Source organism: Brassica oleracea, chromosome C8 (assembly GCF_000695525.1).
Source record: "Brassica oleracea var. oleracea cultivar TO1000 chromosome C8, BOL, whole genome shotgun sequence".
Taxonomy (NCBI): Eukaryota; Viridiplantae; Streptophyta; class Magnoliopsida; order Brassicales; family Brassicaceae; genus Brassica; species Brassica oleracea.
Window position 1 is genome coordinate 37,826,277 of NC_027755.1, and position 20,907 is coordinate 37,847,183.

A 20,907-nucleotide genomic window follows, 5' to 3' on the forward strand; every position below is an offset into this window, starting at 1 on the left:
AGTAACTTCTGGTTAATTATATAATTCACATGCATGACATGACAACCTCGAGAGTCCAAAGTCTTATTATTGGAAAGAAAAAGAGTTAAATCTATTTGATGTTTAACGATGAATTATCTATTATATATTAATATGTGACTTTTGGAAATAAAACGTGTAATTTCAGTAAAATATGATAACCCCCAAAATCCCGATTAATGGAGGTTGAAGTACCAAGGTTATAATAGCATGCGCACCGGTGAGACTCATTAGAGTCCTTAGTGACAAGGGCATTTAGAATTAATATTGGATATTTTAGATTTTTAAAAAAAAAAAAAAAAATGACCATTCACGGGCCGCCACGTAGTCGTGGAGACCCGCAAATAGTGCAAAGATTCACTAAGAAAAAATCCTTATTTAAAAATTTTAAGAATTGAATCATTACTTTTTGGTGGGATCCACTGATTATTTAATTATTTTTTCCCTAAGAATTCCTACTTAAAAATTTCCATTGAGGATGCCCTAATACTACTCAGTAGGACTATTGTTTACAGTTTTTAATTCCAAATTATATACAATCAAATTAAAATTTTATTTTATTTGTTGGTTATTAACTTACTAATTAAAACATTTGTTTCTTTTGTAATCAACTTTGTTTATGTATGAAAGTTAACTTATTTGATTTATTATTACTTTTATGCTTGTCTCACTGATTCAGTACTCTCCCCACCACTCTCTGACACATTTTATCTCTACAAATTGTGTAAAATTTGATGTCTGATAGTGCAAGCAAAGCAATCACCCATAGCCTTTAATTCTCTTCATTTCTCCCCTTCTTTGGATAATATTTGTATTTGCAGTTAGGTTAAACTATATCTTATTATGGTGTAAAAATACTATATCTTATGATAAACATATATTTAAAGAAACCATATGCATTTGAAAATTCGATGGAACTATATTTTATTTGTGTAATTAATACAAAATACTACTAATAAAACTGACAAAAATAATGTTGTTGTGTATGTAGAAAAGAGAGTGAAATATTGAAAATATCTAGTTTGGCTTTCTCTCTCTTGCTTTGTTAGTCTTTAGGCTTCCACTACTAATACCCTAAGCCCTCTCTTAGTTTAAGACATTGTCTTCACATCCAAAACTCAGATGCAAATCTTTATCTCCTTTCTTCCTTCAAAGTATTTCATTACAAAACCCTAGATATCTAATCTTCTCTTGCCTCTCTTAATGGTTTATATTTGGCTGATGCTGACTCTCTTCAACCAAGTTCTGAACTTTTGAAGAAGATCAAAGTCTACTGCTTTTAGTTGACTGGGTATGTGTACTTCTGTTCAATCATCAACAACTTAATTCAGTTTTCTTTCATAACTTTTATCTCCCTATGTCTATTCAATTCTCATAAAAATCTGGGGAGAAAGGAGGTTTATAACCATAGAACAGTTGTTTTTATGACTAATTTCTTGTCTTTGTTTTTTTATTGATCTCCATAAATCTCACTTGCATTGAAGTACAGACTTCTTTTGAAGTGCGTTTGTCAGCTTTTTTACGAGCATGCTTGCAATAAGAGTTTTTCCCTTAACTTCTTTATTTTTGGTATTCTTCCGTTTTGTCCTAATTTATGGATTTTCTAAACTTTGTGTTTCTTTTCAGTAAAATCATTTAAAATGGTTTCCGTGAGTTGTTTCTAAAAAAGTAGACATTTTCCAAGAAAAATCCTTTTTAAGATTTTTTGATAATAAAGAAAACATCCACCTTTGCTGGTTCATAATCATTTTTAGTCTTAGTTACTAATTATTCTTCTTCAATTGTCTTGTTTTGTTTTCTCCTTAGCTAGCCTCTTTGTCCCCAAACCAAGAAACAGTTTGCAACAAGAAGGTTTTTTTTGTAGAAGATTCAATAAAAATGGAAATTGAAAGTCAAGAAGACCATGATATGCCCATCCCACTAAACACTGCATTTGTTGGTGGTGGTGGTGGTCATGGTCACATGATCCATCATCATCATGACCATCATGCTGCTAATTCTGCTCCTCCAACTCACAACAACAACAATAACATTACTACTCAACCACCACAGATGCCGTTACATGGCAATGGTCATGGCAACAATCATGATCATCGCCAACATCAAGATCCTCATCATGTGAGTTACAACGCCATCATCAAGAAGCCTATTATAACGTACAAGGAATGTCTCAAGAACCATGCAGCAGCAATGGGAGGAAACGCTACTGATGGGTGTGGAGAGTTTATGCCTAGTGGCGAAGATGGCTCCATTGAAGCTCTCACTTGCTCGGCTTGCAACTGCCACAGAAACTTCCATAGAAAAGAAGTCGAAGGTGAAACCGCCACCACCGCTATTTCCTCTTTCCACCAGCCGCCTCCACCGCGTAAACTCATGCTCAACCACCATAATATCAGATCAGCCATGCCTCACCAAATGATCATGCCGGTGGGAGTTTCTAACTACCGTTATATGCATCACTCGGAGTCTGATGACTTCATGGAGGAAGACGGCGTAACCACCGCGTCTAGACCCCCACCGTACAACCCGAAGAAGAGATTTAGGACCAAGTTCACGCCGGAACAGAAAGAGAAGATGCTGAGTTTTGCCGAGAAAGTTGGGTGGAAGTTACAAAGGCAAGAAGATTCCGTTGTTCAGAGATTCTGTGAAGAGATTGGAGTGAAGAGAAGAGTCCTTAAGGTTTGGATGCACAACAATAAGCTCCACTTCTCCAAGAAGGACAATAGCAACAACATTAATCTGGAAGACAACGACAACGAAAAGATCAACAACGTTAACAATGTTGATCTGTCTGGTAATATCGACATGACTAAGATCGTCCCATGAATTAATATTAATTACGTCGTTTTATGATTTTATTATGGCTATGATTAGTCGTCTTTAAGTTAGCTATTAGGGTTTTAATGTTAATGTTCTAGCTGGTGTGGTTATATCTATATATAAACTTGTATTTGCTATCTGATTAGTAGTGATATGGATCGGGTAATAATATATCTTTTCTTTTCTGGTCTATATGTTAGTATCTTTCTTTTTCCTTTTGGAAGTTATATATATTGAACTTCTTGCAATAAATATATCACCACTCCGAGTCTTATTTATTCTTCTTCTTTTGGCTATGTAAGAAAATCTACTTTGGTTATATCATTTTGAATCATAAGACTTTTCGCAGTTTGTGATCATTGTGTTCACAAATTCTGCATGCAAGAAAAAAAAAATATATATATATAACTATACATGACTTCTGAAAGGGGTATAAATATCTAAAATAGATACTATATTTATGGCGAACCATAACTCTTTTCTGGTTGTAAATTGTAATCCAGTTTTCTTCATGCGTCATTGCCATGGATTAAAATTGCAGTCTTAGCTATTACAATCGGTGCGAGACTAACAATCATAACTATTAACTACCAAAGTAGCTACAGGCTAGGCTGGTGTTTGCTTTTACTTTTATTTTGTAATGTAAAAACCAAATCTAATACTTGACCAAAAACAGACAAATCCAATATTATTATTAGAAACAAAATACAAGTTTCATTGTGGCTATAATTGAAGAGATTTTTTGGCCAAGAAAGGTTTTTATTTTGTTCTTGAACATACAATAATAGAACAAAATTAAGAGAGAGATAAAATACAAATATTTTCTACTATTAGAGAGCTGGAGAGTGTACTCGCGAGTTGTAAGTTACGTCCTCTTGTGTGTGACGTAGGTTGAGTAAATATATCCAGTTGGTGTCACAAGCGATCACATCTATTAAGTACTAATTAAACCACTTTTTATGTACGAATGTTCAGTGATTAATTATTCCCCCTTTTTAATTAGGTAGTATATCATAACTAGTGTAGTGTGCTGTTGGATAAATAAAAGAATTTGTCGTTAAAATCTTATGTTATTAGTTATGTCACATGTTTCAATTTCCTTTGGTTGTTGTATAGAACAATTTCATGCCTCGCATGTGTTATTGTTTAATGCAGGTACATGTTTCTATGCTCTTGTGTATGTGATTGATGATCACACAAATATTAACCGTCGAAGATGGAGAATTCTCCAAACTGTAAACCTGAGTATATTGCTTAATTCGTGTTATCGATGTGTGATCGATAAGAACCGTGAAGCATATAGTGCACTGGATGTCTCAATCTCACTAAAAGCAAATATAAATTTATTACTCTTTTCAGTCTTCGAGTATAAAAAGCATAGTTCACTCTCTTTTTTTACGTCAAGTAACTTTGATATTAAGTCACTACTCACCGTGCTAAAAGAATTGACTGAATTTGTAGGATGGAGAGTCGTCACTATTACATTTATTGGGGTCAGTAAATAAGAAAATATGATATTCTGAGCCACATTTATTATGTTTGTGAAGAAAACTCCATAAATGTAGTTGAAAATAAGGTCCCCTCTTCTTCCTACTCTAAGCTTTATGAAATGTGATCACATTATTTGTTCAAAAAAATCAATACTGACCGATCTAGTATACTGAAATCTGACCTGTTAGTCTGTTATGTTTATTCTCTGGGGTCATGCGTACAAAATCCATTATCGACTTACAGAAAACAAATTACTGGACAATATATCAAACATGTCATGCATGATCGATCTCCTTGATTAAAAAAACTACATGGATAGTGAACCAATGAAGCTATCGATCCATCTACATACACATGACCAGGGAAAGCATAATGAATATAAGGGGTGACGTACGTACCTCTCCAAGTGTTGGTCTTAAAATGAAAACTTCACATGTAGTTGCATTTTAGCCCTAATTCTGAAGATTTATCTAACCAACCCGGTTTGTCAGTGCCAATTCATTTTGTCTTTACTTTGAGTTGTTATGCCTAGGTGAAGGAAAACTTCAGTGTCATATAGTCCAAGATTAACTACAATGTCCGGATTGTAGACAGTGTAGAAGGAGATCAAAGCGTAACAACTATTCGGTATGTATAAATTTCCTCATATGCATAGGGATCACAAACCCAAACTGATAATTTGATAACAGACGTGCTTAGCCTTTCATGTATAATAACCCCTTGTTATCTTCACTAATATCATAAATCCTCTATATCTCTTGTTTTAAATCTCTTAGTTTCCGCTATTTCTTCCTTTCACCATAACAAAATGTATTACTACACTAAAAATGATGTAAAAAACAAAGAGTTCAAAAGCAGAGTAAAAACTGAATTCACGTTTAAACTTTAACCCAGATAGCCACACTCGGAGTTCCACGGTGAACCATGAACATCATATAATACCCAGGAGGTGCCACGTAGGAGTTCGTTGGACCATCCACGTCAGCTTTGTACGCGAAAACAGATAACTGAACGACGCGCCTCACGCGCAAGACCAGCATCCTCTGGTTCATCGCCGTCGAGTGCGTGCTGAACGACGGAGCCACGAGCCGCACCGACACTCTTCCGTCGAACATCCCAAACGCCGGAATCACGAACGTGACCGCAAACGACTTACCGTACAGCATATTCCCGGCGAGCTCCACCGTGACAATCGACGGTCTCACGCCGGAGTACAGCGGATCCAGGTAACGCGGGAGATATGCCTCGAGACTGAGCTCCGTCGGATAATGCCTCGCCGTGAAATTGTAATTCCGATGAGGATTGCTTCCTCCGATCAAGACTCTGCCGTCGGCAAGGAGGAGAGACGCCGAGTGGTACATTCTAGGGATTCGAGTTGGCGCGAGAATTTCAAATCTCCGGGTCGGGTCGGGTTCGTCGGGCAAGTACAAAATCGGGTTGAGAACGGCGTTAGTAGCGTCTTCCCAACCAGCGGTTCCGTTACTCGCGCCGTTAATGATCAAAACGTCGCCGTTCGGTAACAACAGCATATCAGGCATGACACGTGGCGACGGCATCTGCTCCATGACCCAGCTTGGATTCGGGTCGGTTACTTTCAATCTCCCGCACGTGCGAGATGCTCCGACGAAGATTTTAGGGATCGTCCTCGCCGCCTTTAGAAACGCTCCGGGCGGTGCTCCGCCGCAGACCATAACTTCCGCCGCGATCTTCGATCGGTTATTTTCTCCGGTGAGTGATAGAGGGAGGAGCACGGAGGAGCCAGTGCTGGGGTAATTCCGTTTATCGCCGCCGGGAATCACCGGAAACTCCTTGACGATTCGGTGATTCACGAAATCGAACAGAATCGATCTCCGGTTGGCGAAGATGAATAGGTTTCCGTCGGGGAGAAGGTGAAGAAAGGGATAAAGATTGTTCTCTTCGTTAGGATCTCTCGTCTCCGCCAAGAATCTGAGAATGAAAACGGATTTTCCCGGATTCTTGGGGTAAAACTCGTAGGTGAAGGCTCTTCTCCCTCCGACGATGATAATCCGGCCGTCGGGAAGAATCTGATTCGTGGAGTACCACCGGCGAGAGGAGAGGTACGCTCTGTTCTCAACCCAGTCGCAAGAAACGCCGTCGCAAGGCGTGAACATACGTACAACTCGTTCGCCGACGCCGTAACCGCCGGTCTGGATCAAAGAGCCTGAGGCGTTTAAAGAGCCGGAGGAGCACCACGTGTCGGATCGGAGAGTGAGTGGACGGAAGGTGTTTGAAGCGACGTCGTATAGGAGTGAGTGCGCGGAGCAGTCGAAAACGGTGGCGTTTCGGCAAGTTTGAGAAGGGAGGGAGAGATTCGAAGGGCCGTAGTCCGTACGGTCAAAGATGACGACTTTGTTGTTGTGGAGGAGTTGCATGTGCATGGCTGATATGCCTACACTCGGCTGCAGGAGATCCCACCTCCCTCCGGTGAGCATCTCTAGCGGCGAACGTGGGAGGAGCAAATCCGACGTGGAGCAGAAGAAGAAGAAAGTGAAAAAGACTGCGTATAGGTTCTTCTTGAATCTTCCTTCTTTCATGCTTCTTCTATTTTCAGCTCTGAATCTTCTTTTTTTTCCGGAGAACGAGATTTAACAGTTAAAGCCTTTTTGGGTGATTACTGTCTTTCTTGGAATGGTTAGGAGAAGAAACATTTATGGTGATTAATGTATAATAACAGACTCAGAGTTCTATCTACATAATGATCTGTAGATGTATTATCATAAGGGTCAAGAAATTATTTATTGCTTTTGAAAATGTTCAGATAAGTTGGTGAAGTTGGATCTGTATAAAATTGATCACGGACCATCTTGGCAGAGATAATCAGTAAGGCATCTTCTATCAACTTGCTCTGTGAACTATTCATGATATTCAGTTTGCATTTCTTGTTCTGTTTTCTTCAAATTCTGTTGGGGAACAAGAGAGTCCCGCCATTAATAAGCTTCTGACTGTAAGGTACAAGTTTAGTTACTTGGACGGCAAGAACAAAGGCTTTCAATATCACATATATGGGCCGAGCTTGTATTCTGTTTGACACCAACTGATTCGACCCAATATAAATTTTTTTTTTTAATTAACGAATCAAATCACAAGATGTTATGCATGATGAAAAAGAAGAAGATTAGACTGTTAATGTGTAACTAGACACATGAATTTTTACTTTTAGTAAGTGAGAAATCCAGATATATCAAATGATTCTGATCTGATTCGATCAACCAAATCCAAATTTAATTTTTTTTTATTATTTTATGTATACAAACAAGCAAGTCAGATTTTTTTTTTTTTTGCTAAAAGTGTAAATATCATTAACTTGAATGAAAGTCTGATCACAATACAAATTGAAATCTGATCTGCTCGAAAGCTAATTCAGATTCTATTGGCCGCAAAAATATAAAAAACCCATAGAACCTAGAGAGAACTAAGAGTGTTCAGAGGTGAACAACACTTAGAACTAAGATTATTGCAACAAACATTAGCTATTAGAACCTTACACAAGCATTTCTTGATACCTGAGGCTGAGCCTTAAGAATCGAAGAGTAGGCTAAAACGGTGTTGAAATGCCGACGACAAACTCGGAGATTCTCTCAAGCTGCGACGACGGAGGGCTGGCAACACCCAATCCGGTGCAAGCTGAGGTGGGCTTCGTTGAAGACAACACCAATAACCGCTCGGGAAGCTCACAACCTGACTATCAAAGCTGACCACACTTGTTTTGAAACTCAGGTATCATGGTCAAGCGCAGGCGGTCTTAAGTCCGGCCACGCGACCCAGAGATTAAGTGCAGACAACAAATCAGTCAAGAGAAGCATCCCGGAGCATTGCGAAGGAGATGAAGATCTGGAGAAGTCAGTAGACACCTCAAAAACAGGTGAATCCGAGTGTGAGCGAGGCTCTAGCATCATGACCTGGAGGGAACACGGCGGGACTGTCCTCGAAGAACCCTGAGTATTCAACCACCAAAGAACAATAGAAAGAGACACACGCCACAACACAGGGACAAACCATGGAAGCTAACACTTGAAGCAAAGGAAAGAGGCCCTCAACGGAGAGCCACGGCTCCGCCGTACTCAGAGAAAACGAATTCTCGAGGAGAGGCTCTAAAGAACCTTGAAGCTACTAGACCCTTGAACCGTCGGGAGGCAAGGCAGCAATGAGAAGAGAGGTAGCTACCGAGAATCGCACCACCATCACACCCTCGTCTGTACTCCAGAGAAGAGAGGCACGCGCCTCTAGCTTCCGATTAGATCCACCGAAGAAGAAATCCAGAGTAGCTCGACAAAGAGGAGGTAACGGCGGTCGATGGGATCGATGAAAGTGGCTGAGACGAGCAAAATAGAGGCGGAGGAGGAGACCGGCGGCGACAAGTGCCTTCGATCCCCTCAAAAACAAGATCGATTTGGTGGGATTAGGGTTTGACGGCGTCTGGGTGGAGAGACACTCGAGAGAAAACCTTTCTCTCTCTCTCTCTTGTTTTCTTTTTTTTTTTCGTTATTTTCTCTTTGGCGGTTCTTCAAGCAAGTCAGATTTAAAATCTTCTTGCTAGCTATTCTGACAAAACATTGGGTTAAACTCTTTTTTCATGGTAACGAACACATATTGAAAACACAAGTTGAGCACTCCTTCAAAAAAATAACAGTGTTTTTTTCGATTATTATCAATAGTTTGGAACCTTGTATTGATACACTAAACTTATCTTATCTTATATATGGGTAGTAAAACCAAAAATAGTTACCTCAAGTTTAGGTAAAGACAAGAATAACTGAAAATATCCCACAATAGAAGGACAACACACAAAGGCATCTCCAAACAGGGTTTTAGGAGCTGTGGTCAAAGAAATCTAAATTAATGGTTTACTAATCTCTGTTAATTCTTAATCCTCTGTTGACCCTTTATCACCCTCTCCCTCAAGGTCCTTGTTATTAAAGCAATCGATGATTCAAAAATCCAATTTTTAACCTGAGCAAATATATCTGGAAACCACAATTTCTGCTTGTGGTTTTCACCAGAAAAAAAAATAAAAAAATCTCAGCGGCATTTATCGCCACATTTGAAAATGGCAGCAACGTTTTTGAATATTGGCGGCTACACTCTAGTCTTCTTATCAGTCATATTGGTCCCACATGTTCAAGCCAATGTTGCTATCTTCGACAACTACTGGACGCAGCGTCAAGGCGATGCGTTGAAACAAACCATAGCCTCTTACGACCCTAATCCGCTTAACGTCACCGACCACTTGAATTACCATGTCGCTTTGTGAGTTTTCTTGTCTTTGTTAGTCAAAATTGAACCTAACGTGTGACACAAGTAACCTAATAAAACAATCTCGTTCCTTAACAGAGCAGTGGACGCCACGGAATCAACCAACAACACGAGGAGAGAGCTAATTGGTCTGGAAACGCAAGAGGGAAGTGGAAAATGCATAGCTTATAACCCCATAGACAAATGCTGGCGATGTGACCCTAACTGGGAGGAGAACCGGAAGAAACTAGTGGAGTGCGTCCTCGGATTCGGCCGGAAAACCACCGGAGGAAAAGACGGGCCTATCTACGTCGTCAACGACTCCTCAGACGACGATCTTGTCAACCCTAAGCCAGGTACGTTAAGGCACGCTGTGACCAGAGACGGACCGCTTTGGATCATATTCGCAAACAGCATGGTCATAAAGCTTCAACAAGAACTGATGATAACGAGCAACAAAACGATTGATGGAAGAGGAGCAAGGGTTTATATCATGGAAGGTGCTGGATTAACGCTGCAGTTTGTGAATAATGTGATCATAAACAATATTTATGTCAAGCACATTATTCCTGGGAACGGTGGCTTGATCAGAGACTCTGAGGAACATGTAGGGCTCAGGACAAAAAGTGATGGTGATGGAATCAGTTTGTTTGGGGCGACTAATGTTTGGATCGATCATGTCTCGATGACGAGGTGTACAGATGGTATGATCGATGCTATTGAAGGATCAACTGCAGTAACTATTTCCAACAGCCATTTCACCGACCACCAAGAGGTTAAGATAAAATCTCAAAATACCATTTCTAAAATTTATCTCAAAATAGCACCTAATAATAAACTTCTTAAAAGTATACACTTATTTGATCAAAACAATTACACTTATTTAATAAAATAAAACTAAATTACTCTAGTTCTTAAACCATAATAAATACTAAACCCTAAACCTTAATCATTAAACCCAAATATAAAATAAAAGTGTCTTTTTAACTTTTAGTTAATGCTATCTTGAAAATTATTTTTCGTATGTGCTAATTTTGTCTTACAACATGATTTAGATCATCTCCAAAATAAACTCTATAACTTTAAATATAGAATTTTTTCTCTCCAAAAAAACTTCAAAATTAGAGTTTTAAGGAGTGAAACTTCATATTTGAATATTTGAAGTTTCAATATTCAAAACTCCAAATTTGAATTTTCATCTTTTTATTTGCATTTTGTTCCTTATAATTAATTATACATCGTATTTATGATTCTTAAGTATTTTCTCATTTACTGCTATAATCTTTAAAACTTTTGTATTTCAAAAATATTTCAATTTTATTTTTATAAATTCAAATTTACACATAAAATTAAATAAAAAATATAAAATAATTTTTATAATATTTTTATACTAGAATTAGACGGGGAATTAGACAACAAGAATATTAGAGAATAAACTTAATAAAAAACATTTATAAAGATACATGAATACATAATTATTGCACACATTTAAATATTACAACAACACTAATAGTCTAGTAAATTTTCTCCGAAACCTCTAAAATATTGTCCAAACAAATTTTATGTAACCGAAGATGAAGCATTACAGAAATAATTTTATGGAATAATGTGGTATTTACTTGTACTTAAATATTTAATTATGTATTTCTATTTATAATTTTATATTTTAGTGTAAGAATTAGTTAATTAATATTACTGTAATATTTTTATATTTGTGGTAGTTATTTATAAAAGTTTTATGGATTTATATTAATTTTGAAAAATATAAGGACCATGGTGTATATTACAAATACTTTTGAAGTTAAATTTGAAGTTTTGTTTTTGCAGAAAAACACCTTGAAACTTCAAATATAGAGTTTTGTAAACTCTAAAATAGATAGTCTTTTTGGAGATGCTCTTAGTGCTATGTGAGGATATTTGTCTATTTTTTTTTTGGTTTCTTGTACATCAAGTTTATCGTATATTTTTCAAATGAAGCCTTAAAGCCCTTCTTTGAATCTGGTTAGGTGATGCTTTTTGGGGCGAAAGACGAACACGTGATTGACAAGAACATGCAGATAACAGTAGCGTTTAACCACTTTGGTAAGAGACTGGAACAGAGAATGCCTCGTTGCAGATTCGGAACGATCCATGTGGTGAACAATGACTACACACATTGGGAAATGTATGCAATTGGTGGAAACATGAACCCTACAATAATTAGCCAGGGCAACCGTTTCATCGCTCCTCCTAACGAACAAGCTAAGGAGGTTACAAAGAGAGAGTACACGTCTTACACTGATTGGAAAAGTTGGAACTGGCAATCAGAAGGAGATTACTTTTTGAATGGAGCTTATTTTGTACAATCCGGAAGACCAAATGCATGGAGCCCTAAACCGAAAAACCCTGTCCCAAGCAAGTTTGCCATTCGACCAAAACCGGGAACAATGGTGCGTGAACTCACCATGGACGCAGGAGTACTTGGCTGCGAACCGGGTAAAGCCTGTTGATTGTCCCCTTCCAACAAACAAACAAAGTTTATGCTTTGTATTGCTTGCTGTCCACGAGAAAGGGGAGAAGAGAAGAGGAGAAAGAAAGTAAAATGAATTGTTGTTATATGAATGTGTGTTAGTAATTAAAAGAGTGCATATACAATGAGCAGTTTCAGATTATTATTATTTTTATTAGGATTCATTTACATCTCGTCTTGTCCCATGTGTTGTAAGAAGAGAGAAATATTTGATATTATTTTCCTGGGTGTCAGTCAATAGGCCTTTGTCTGTGCTCATAAAAAAAAATACAGTGATTGACATGTTAATTTAGATCGGTAGTCTGTACTGGTTTAGGACCTTGTTCTGGTAATGGATGTTTCCAAGAATTGTGTGCCGTTGATTAAACTCTATTGTAAGAGCAAATATGAAAATGATTTGAAATGGTTATCTAGACTAGGTCATTCTCCTCAGTTGGTTTGGGTAAAGATCCTGTCCGGTTAATAGTATAAGTTGTTTATTTCGGTTCAGGGCCTCTGATCCTAAACCAAAAACCGGAATAGTTGTTTTCTATGTCGGTCAAATTGGTAATTTTAATCGATTAACTCCGGTTGATGGTACGGTAAAGTTCGCCCTAACGGTTTAGTAGCCAGCCACTAGCTCGTCGAAAACGCAAAGGCAAAGGCATCAACTTTACAGAGCAGAGATCATCACTGCGTACCAAATCATTGAAAGCTTTCATCTTCTCTCATCTCTCGGTGAAATCGAGAACCGGGCCCACCTGATTCACGAATCCATCGGAGTTTCTCTGACACAGATGTTGGCTTGACGACCTCATCTCGCCGCGATCTTTTGCCTCTCTTCCTTTTAACACGAGATTTGTTTTTCCACGGTATCTTTTCATCTGATCATTTCTTTGCTGGTTTTACTTTCTTCATCTGAGCTGTTTCTTGTCATTCTTTATATAGTAAAGGGTGTTTGTTTTGTTTTGTCACTCTTGTAGCTGTTCTGGTGAATTGATGCGACCTTAAGCTTTGTTTCGTAGGTTAAAGTCTTATTTAGTAGAAACTTTTAAAAATTTGCAGAGGTGACAGACCTCAGAATGATGAACATGTGTGTGTGTGTGTTTGTTATATAAGAGTAAGGTAGGGATGTCGACTCCAGCAAGGAAGAGGTTGATGAGGGATTTCAAGAGGTTGCAGCAAGACCCACCTGCGGGTATAAGCGGTGCTCCACAAGACAACAACATCATGCTCTGGAATGCCGTCATTTTCGGGTAACACGGAACAAGCACTAAAGTCTATTCGTTTCTGTCTACTTACGCTTGTTTTGTTGGTTTGCAGGCCTGATGACACCCCATGGGATGGAGGTAACGTTATGTTTGTTTATAATTGGGATCAATCATGTTAGTAGTGTTCTTATTATTGGCTCTTGCTTGTTCTTCGTGGCAGGTACTTTCAAACTCTCACTGCAGTTCTCTGAAGATTATCCTAATAAGCCGCCAACAGTTCGTTTTGTGTCACGGATGTTCCATCCAAATAGTAAGCACCATTCTCTTTTCTTCCACTTGGTTATTGTTTAGCTTTTTTGGCGGATATTAACCTGCTTTTGCAGTTTATGCTGATGGGAGTATATGCTTGGACATTCTCCAAAACCAGTGGAGTCCAATATATGATGTTGCTGCTATCCTTACCTCCATCCAGGTAATTATCGAAATGCCACGTGCCAACATCTCTTCTTCTCTAATCCATTTTCCTTATTCGCAGTCGTTGCTCTGTGACCCTAATCCGAACTCTCCTGCAAACTCGGAAGCTGCTAGGATGTACAGCGAAAGCAAGCGTGAGTACAACAGAAGAGTGCGTGATGTTGTGGAGCAAAGCTGGACTGCTGACTAGTGTTTTAGTTGGTTGTAGGCTTTTGTAAACTCTTTCTCCTACTCTCTCAATGTCACACCATTCAGCAACAGCTTTCAACTTTATCTTTTCATTCTTGTCTTTTTGTGTTTTTTCCAAAACTCTGTAGTGATTTGGATGCTTTGATTGGTTCTATGAAACCTATAACATCCTTATAAAACAACTTTGTACCAAACCTTATGAATTGTTCATCTTTTTGTATATATGTATTATATAAGTTACCTTTTCATATGTTGATTCACTTCACTCTGATAGTTATGTTCTGTTATAAATCTTTTTTTTAACTCTTCTCCAATCATACATACTACACATAGACAACCTGAATCTCAAAATCTCCATTTTACATACATTACACATACAAGCAACGAGTATGATCTATTTACTTTCATCTCACACGAGGAGACTTACTGTAAGAAGGCAAAGGCGATGCACCGGGAGTTATGTTCCCCAGAGGCCGATCTTGACCAAACCTTACCGGAGACTTCTGCACACCAGAGGAATGACGACCCCTTGGAGATTCCATTTGCGTGTGTTTACCTCCAGGTTTAGCAGCGGACTCTAGCTGCTCTAACGTGACTAAAACCTCTGACATTTTCGGCCTGAGCTTTGCATCAGGGTTTAGGCACTGCAAGGCGAGGCTAGCAGCTGCGAGAGCTCCCTTTTGTGGATACTGGCCGCCTAGTTTGGTGTCCATTATGCGGAAAAGCTTTCGCTTGTCATCAAGGTAAGGTTTTGCCCAGTCCACAAGACTATATTCAACTCCTCCGTTTGAATTGTCCATGGCACGTCGTCCTGATATTAGTTCCAGTAGTACCACACCGAAGCTGTAAACATCACTCTTTGCTGTTAATCTACCTGCAGTAGTTTGAAAGATGAGGTTTTAGAAAGTGTCTTAAGAAGCAAAAACACTCTAAAAGTCAACAAATTTTTGGTTGATGTCAAAGATCAAGCTATTCAAGATTAAGAAGACAAAGCTGTTGAAAAAAAAGATCTTTGAAAAAGTTTTTGAAGTGTTTTTACATAGAAACTGATAAAACCTGTGTGAAACTACAGGTTGGCTTCATGGTTTAGTCTTGGTTTAACACTCCGTTTCAAAAAGATCTACATCTAAAAAAAGATTTTATAAAAATATATAAATTTTCAATTGCATTCAAAAATAATTGCATTTATTGAAATTCTATTGGTTAAAAATTGTGAAAAATAATTACTTACAAAAAGTAATGCATTGAAAATCAAAATTCGCTATGTTCTTTTTTAATGTGTGAAAATTCTAAAATATATAGATTTTTGAAACGAAAGGAGTGGCTATTGTGAGTCTACATAACAAACCTGTGGCGATATATTCAGGAGCTGCATAACCCTGAGTACCCATGACCTTTGTGGTCACATGTGTGTTATCACCAGTAGGACCTGCTTTAGCCAAACCGAAATCTGAAAGCTTAGCATTGAACTCCTTCAATATGACAAAAGTTTCAACCGGTTAAGAGTCAAGTAAATCTCTAAAAGTGCTTGAAGAGAGTTGGTTTAGTTTATTACAGCGTCAAGTAGAATGTTAGCAGCTTTAAAGTCTCTATAAATCACTTGTGACTTTGCTTCATGAAGAAAATTAAGCCCTTTAGCTGCACCTACTGCCACTTTCATCCTTATTGCCCATGTAAGTGGCTGCGCACCACCTGCAATAATCATTGGCCCAACTGATTATTAAACACAATCAAAGTTATTATTTGTTTCTTTTATTAAAGAAAACATACGTCTAAAAAGATGATTCTCCAAGCTTCCTTTAGGCATGAATTCATATACAAGAAGCCGGTTTTCGCCTTCTAAGCAATAACCAACTAGTAACACAAGATTTGGGTGACTAAGTTGACCAAGATAGTTCACTTCAGTCTGTAAAAAAAGAAGAAGCATAAAACTCATTGTTATAGCAACAAGAATCAATCAAGGCCAATGTTTCAGCGAGCCGCAGAAAGTAACCAGGGCTTACCAGCCACTCTTTATGACCTTGAAAACCTTCAGGCTTAAGCTTCTTAACAGCAACAACGATACCAGAACCAGGTCGTGAAGCAGTGAGAGTAGTTTCATCAATCCATCCTTTGAATACACGACCGAAACCTCCTTCGCCTAGTAGACTATCAGGACGGAAGTTCTTGGTAGCGTTCTTTAGTTCGTTGAAAGAGAAAGCTTTTAGATTGGGAGATGAAAGTATCTCTCCTTCTGTTCTTGGCTGCGTTGGTAATGATGATCCTAAACTACTGCTTCCTGTGCTGTAAGAGTTTGTGCTTCTTCCTGAAGGACCCGTGGAACGGCTTGTGTTGCTCGAGACATTTGACGCAGACGAACCTATAAAAATGATCAAATAAAACATTGGAAACTCTTATAAACTTTGCTACTAACATCAAAATCAAGATCATTCGACAAACTTTATTTGGAGACAAGGACAAATCTTGAAGAAACTTTAACACGTAACACAAGTTAAGCGATAAAGGCTTGAGAGAGAGAGAGAAATATTTAGTATTTACCAGAATTAGCATGTGGGCTATGGCTGCTGCTATCCACCTTAGCTGATGAATCTAAGCAATTACCCATCTCAGATTAAAATAGCAACTTGAAGACAGACAAAGCTTGTGGAACAAGGACACAGATGATCAGGACAAGAACAGAGTACAGTAAGTTTCGGCGGCGCAAGTGTCTGCTTAGCCGAATATATGCGTTAAATAGAATGACAATATTAAACAACAAGAAAGAAATAAAATCTCAAGAAGAAGAAGGAGAGAGGAAGGACCAAGGAAGGTGAAGAAGAACAGAGAGGTTCTGAAGCAAAAACAAATAAATAATAGTAATACAAAGTCGTAGAGTGCTTTTGTTTTCTCCTCGTGATAACTTGTGGAAATGACAGGACTACCCTTGAGTCCATATTGACGTCAGTTTCGTTTGGAATGACAAAAGAACCCGTGGTCCTAGAACGTTTCTAACGCCATAGGACAGGACACTTTTGGAAATTCGACTTAGATCCGGTTGCGTCATGCTCACGTTTGCTTATTAACAGTACGTAAGAAAACTTTTGAATGATATTTTGTTTTCAGTAACTGAGTGGTGATTAGTACAAGAAGGAAGGTGGTGGGAGAAAAAGTCGTGTTCCCATATCATTTCATTGTCTGTTTTTTTTTTCTTGCTTGCGAATGGGAGAAAGAGGAATATTTAAAAAATCTTGATATAAATACATTAGAGTGAATATATAAAAATATAAAAAAAATCCAGAAGCTAAAAAAGATTTAAAAAGTTTATACAAAATAATTTTTAGCTTTTTGTCATTTTTCGTTTTTACTAGAAATTATACACTGCACAGTACTGAGACGTGATTTATTTGTATTTTTGTTTCCAATTGATTTATACACTGCTGCTACAATGTTTGTTTTCCTTCCATCTTTCAATATCCCCTTTTAGTTTCTTGTTTTCCCATCTTTTTATTTTTGTAACTAAAAGTGTTCCCATATTTGTCTTTTAAATGTTATTACGGCATATTTTGGATGGCTCAAGCTATAGCTGACTCGTTAAAATGTGTACTAGAATCAAGTATTTATATTTAAATTGCTTATTGTTCTGTCGAATACATTTTTATTAATAGCCATGTTTGTTTCTTCAACACTGACTCCAGCTGTTGCGTAAAAAAATTAAGCCTTTAATGACAGAAACACACGCACCTGTGAAACACTATTCACTGATTCCCAGTCGTTGCGGCAACTACTAGCTAATATAACAGATGCGGAAGAAATCAGCATCATCATCGTCTAAGTTTCTGCGTCTCCAGCAATGTATTAGCGACTGCTTTGGATTTTCTGCGTCTACGGTTTTGTTATTTTTCTCTTCGTTACAGAATTTTTTTTACGCAGACGCCGAACACGGCGACTACGAAACGAACAGAGCTAATATGAAAATATATAAGTTATGGAATAAAGAAACAAAGAAAAACGAAGGTCTTATTTTATTGTGTTGACGTAAATAAAAAAAAACGGAATTTATGGCTTTTGGTTGTTGATTTTCAAACAAATATATGGTCTTCGTTGACGTTCAAAATATTATTTATATTAAGGGGACAGTAAAGGCGGTGGGGCTGGATCGCCCATTTCGTTGAACTTTTCTCGTCTATTTTGTTGGATAATAAGTTTGATGTTTTCAGTCACGATCGATAGTCTGTGGGAATATTCCCTATCAATCCCCTGTATATTAAAAAAGAAGCATTGCAATAAATGTGTTCACATCCATATTGATATATGTCAGTCTTACAATTATTTTTAACTTTAGAATGCTTACGTATCAGTCTCACAATCATTTAGCAATTAATGTGTTCACAAACTATTTTTTTTTAATCAACTTAATTTTAATTTCTGTATTTTTAACATTTGTATTAGAGAATTGAAATTCTCTTTGGACAAACACTGAATAATATCATTGTTGAAATAAATAAATTACAAAATCATTAAGATTCACATCAACTAAAATACCAGAATGAGAATGTTTTTAGAAATTAAAATTTTTGTATCTTGCAGAATTTGACCATGGTTGAGGTTTATGCATAGGAAAACAACAAATAATGGTGATTGCTTAAGAATTAAGGAAACTGAGGTGAAAAACGCCACACACAAAGTTGGATCTTTAGTTTAACCAAGTATTATTTTTCTTTACAAATTTTTTATATCAAACCAATAATTAGAAACATAATCAGATGGATAGGAAAAAAAAATCAGAAAAGCTTAAAACAAAAAAAAAATCGCAAAATCAATTAAAAAAAAACAGAATTCATGTACCATGTGAAGAAATCAAATAATTTTCGACTCTATTGTATTGTGTTTTAATTATATTTACCAAAAATATTTTATACGAAAGTACATGTTATTGGTTATAGACTACATCAATTTTGGAACATGCCTAACAATATTAACACGACATCCAACCATTTTTATTGGTATTCTTGGGCCTGACTGGTTCAAACGCAGCGGTTGCAGTTGCGGGAGTTTGCAGATACGGGTGGTTGCGGTTTTTAGTGGTTTTAAGAGATTTGTACGACTGATTATGCGGCTAGAAATTGGTGTGTTTGCGGAATACTTATGAGTGGTTAACTACCAAATGCATCAGTGATTAAATAATAAATTAACAATATTTACATTTTATATAATTATAAAAATATCAAAAATCATAATAAATATAAAAATTATATTTTGAAAGTTATAGTTTTAAATTTTTAAAAATTATAGAAAATATTTATATTTTCAAATTTTATAATATTAATTAAAATATAATAGATATATTTTGGTATTTTTATAATTTCAAATTAAATTTTTTATTGAATATTTTTATTTTTGTATTTATATTGTTTAAAAAAAAAAAATTATTCTCCCGCAACCGCCTGCAATCGCAAACGCTAGCTGGAACCAGCTTTTGAAATTGAGCGGTTTGAAGCGGCTTGAGCGATTGTTGCAAAACGCCAACAACCGATACCGACCGCAAAAGCTGCATTTACGGGTGATAGCGGAGAAACCAGTCATACCCTTAAAGTATGGTCCAATAATTATGTATGTAAAATAAACTCAGCATATTTGTCTTTCATTTGTTTATTTTTCTTTACATTAAAAGAAGAAAGTAAGTCTGGCTAAAATATTTGGATCTGAAAAACCAAACGGAACTTGATTTGAAAGTTATACTAACCTCAAACTAAAACTGGTTAAGTACTCAAATGGATCTAAAAGTTTAATATCTGGATAACCAGAACCGAATTCGATCCAAATTGAAATATTTTGGATACCGAAAATATCTAAAATACAATTATATAGTAAAATATATTAATAATTTTAAATTATATATCTATTGGATATTCAATAATATGAAAATATCTAAAATAACAAAACATGTTCAAAATACGGAAAATATATAGTTTTCTTCATCTAAATATTTAAGCTAAACTATTGTTTATGTAAATTTAAGTATTTAGTCTTACATTATTCAAAAAAAATTCATTATTCAAATTTTTTTGTTTTATATTATTTTTATTTTTGAATTTTGAGGATTAACTATATTTGGATTTTTGTTAAAATTTATTACATAATTAAAATGGAAACCCAAACTCGAACCCGAACCGAACCTTCAATGATTCGAACCAAATCCACACCAAATTCAAACTGAAATTTGTAAATATCCAAATTATATTTAAATTTATAACTCTAAAAATCAGAAATTCGAATAAGTCAACTGAATCCGAACGAATATCTGAATGTACATCCCTTTGGAAAGCTATAAGACAAATATCTTAATACAACATAAAATAAATAATCTAATCAATTATTTCACTCCGCGCATGGCGCGAGTTACTACCTAGTCAAAAGATTAAATGTTTACTCTTTAAATTTTGGAGTTAATTTCCCTGGATCTGTCTATTTTTTGGATCAAAGATTTTGTATAATTCGACCCCGAGACTGGAATAAATTGCATCTTCTTCTTTTTCTGGTTAAAGAAATTGCATCCTTAAATTAAAAGAATCGCATGCACAAAATGTACATGCGAAAGCAAGAATATAAAATGAATTTTTTTGTTTCGTGGTGAATTTTAAGAACTTAGATAATTTTATCATGAATTGAAAAGACTTCATTCTACAACTACAAAAAGGGATTTGGACAACAGACTCAACAGTGACACATGCGACCAGAAGAAAATAAAGAAGTGACCGACAGATATAGAGAAGATGAAGACGTTTTTGTATAAGGTCTAGGATGTGTTCTATCATTAAACTTGTTTTGTTCAGAGTGCTCTCGTTCTATGCGGCTATACAGTGTTAAATTTCCGAATCATAAATTGTTAAGATATTTTATATCATTTTTATGTATCCAAACCATGATCAGTAACTAAACTCGCGGTAAAAGCATTGTTTGTAACATAGAACTAATGGAAAGTGG

General features: G+C 36.5%; 5 protein-coding genes across 9 annotated transcripts; 3 read left to right on the forward strand and 2 right to left on the reverse strand.

Moving 5' to 3' along the window:
* Positions 1-1,055: 1,055 nt before the first annotated feature.
* On the forward strand, positions 1,056-3,030 carry LOC106307486 (zinc-finger homeodomain protein 4-like). 4 transcript variants are annotated; one of them, XM_013744461.1, is made up of 2 exons: positions 1,056-1,309; positions 1,800-3,030. In XM_013744461.1, the coding sequence occupies exon 2, from the start codon at positions 1,897-1,899 to the stop codon at positions 2,842-2,844; it is 948 nt and encodes a 315-aa protein (XP_013599915.1). In that variant the 5' UTR covers positions 1,056-1,309; positions 1,800-1,896; the 3' UTR covers positions 2,845-3,030. The 4 variants fall into 4 exon arrangements, with proteins under 4 accessions (XP_013599915.1, XP_013599913.1, XP_013599916.1 ...); XM_013744459.1 differs by having other exon boundaries at positions 1,825-3,030; XM_013744462.1 differs by having other exon boundaries at positions 1,829-3,030.
* Positions 3,031-5,055: 2,025 nt separating this feature from the next.
* Positions 5,056-7,096, reverse strand: LOC106312024 (galactose oxidase-like). Its single transcript, XM_013749390.1, has one exon. The coding sequence runs from the start codon at positions 6,882-6,884 to the stop codon at positions 5,208-5,210; it is 1,677 nt and encodes a 558-aa protein (XP_013604844.1). The 5' UTR covers positions 6,885-7,096; the 3' UTR covers positions 5,056-5,207.
* A 2,183-nt stretch (positions 7,097-9,279) lies between these two features.
* Positions 9,280-12,360, forward strand: LOC106312025 (probable pectate lyase 3). Its single transcript, XM_013749391.1, has 3 exons — positions 9,280-9,597; positions 9,682-10,357; positions 11,589-12,360. Exons 1-3 carry the CDS (start codon positions 9,398-9,400, stop codon positions 12,069-12,071), a joined length of 1,359 nt encoding a protein of 452 aa, XP_013604845.1. The 5' UTR covers positions 9,280-9,397; the 3' UTR covers positions 12,072-12,360.
* Positions 12,361-12,672: 312 nt separating this feature from the next.
* Positions 12,673-14,188, forward strand: LOC106312027 (ubiquitin-conjugating enzyme E2 1). Of its 2 annotated transcripts, XM_013749395.1 has the most exons (7): positions 12,673-12,942; positions 13,054-13,095; positions 13,190-13,326; positions 13,394-13,419; positions 13,502-13,591; positions 13,665-13,753; positions 13,817-14,188. In XM_013749395.1, the coding sequence occupies exons 3-7, from the start codon at positions 13,202-13,204 to the stop codon at positions 13,943-13,945; spliced, it is 459 nt and encodes a 152-aa protein (XP_013604849.1). In that variant the 5' UTR covers positions 12,673-12,942; positions 13,054-13,095; positions 13,190-13,201; the 3' UTR covers positions 13,946-14,188. The 2 variants fall into 2 exon arrangements, with proteins under 2 accessions (XP_013604849.1, XP_013604848.1); XM_013749394.1 differs by lacking the exon at positions 13,054-13,095 and having other exon boundaries at positions 12,674-12,942; positions 13,817-14,164.
* Positions 14,189-14,227: 39 nt separating this feature from the next.
* Positions 14,228-16,770, reverse strand: LOC106312026 (protein kinase 2A, chloroplastic). Its single transcript, XM_013749392.1, has 6 exons — positions 16,483-16,770; positions 15,948-16,303; positions 15,715-15,850; positions 15,500-15,636; positions 15,293-15,416; positions 14,228-14,818 (listed from the first exon to the last, which is right to left on the reverse strand). Exons 1-6 carry the CDS (start codon positions 16,547-16,549, stop codon positions 14,349-14,351), a joined length of 1,290 nt encoding a protein of 429 aa, XP_013604846.1. The 5' UTR covers positions 16,550-16,770; the 3' UTR covers positions 14,228-14,348.
* Positions 16,771-20,907: the final 4,137 nt, after the last annotated feature.

Bases quoted from the DNA above. Each gene is read 5' to 3' on its own strand.
- LOC106312026 (XM_013749392.1), bottom strand. From the start codon at position 16,549: ATGGGTAATTGCTTAGATTCATCAGCTAAGGTGGATAGCAGCAGCCAT. The intron at 15,851-15,947 runs GTAAGCCCTGGT...CTTTTTTTACAG, and splicing joins AAGGTCATAAAGAGTGGCTG to ACTGAAGTGAACTATCTTGG. The intron at 15,417-15,499 runs GTAATAAACTAA...GTCATATTGAAG, and splicing joins CTAACATTCTACTTGACGCT to GAGTTCAATGCTAAGCTTTC.
- LOC106312025 (XM_013749391.1), top strand. From the start codon at position 9,398: ATGGCAGCAACGTTTTTGAATATTGGCGGCTACACTCTAGTCTTCTTA. The intron at 9,598-9,681 runs GTGAGTTTTCTT...GTTCCTTAACAG, and splicing joins TTGAATTACCATGTCGCTTT to AGCAGTGGACGCCACGGAAT. The intron at 10,358-11,588 runs GTTAAGATAAAA...GAATCTGGTTAG, and splicing joins ATTTCACCGACCACCAAGAG to GTGATGCTTTTTGGGGCGAA.
- LOC106307486 (XM_013744461.1), top strand. From the start codon at position 1,897: ATGGAAATTGAAAGTCAAGAAGACCATGATATGCCCATCCCACTAAAC.
- LOC106312027 (XM_013749395.1), top strand. From the start codon at position 13,202: ATGTCGACTCCAGCAAGGAAGAGGTTGATGAGGGATTTCAAGAGGTTG. The intron at 13,327-13,393 runs GTAACACGGAAC...GTTGGTTTGCAG, and splicing joins TGGAATGCCGTCATTTTCGG to GCCTGATGACACCCCATGGG. The intron at 13,420-13,501 runs GTAACGTTATGT...TCTTCGTGGCAG, and splicing joins TGACACCCCATGGGATGGAG to GTACTTTCAAACTCTCACTG.
- LOC106312024 (XM_013749390.1), bottom strand. From the start codon at position 6,884: ATGAAAGAAGGAAGATTCAAGAAGAACCTATACGCAGTCTTTTTCACT.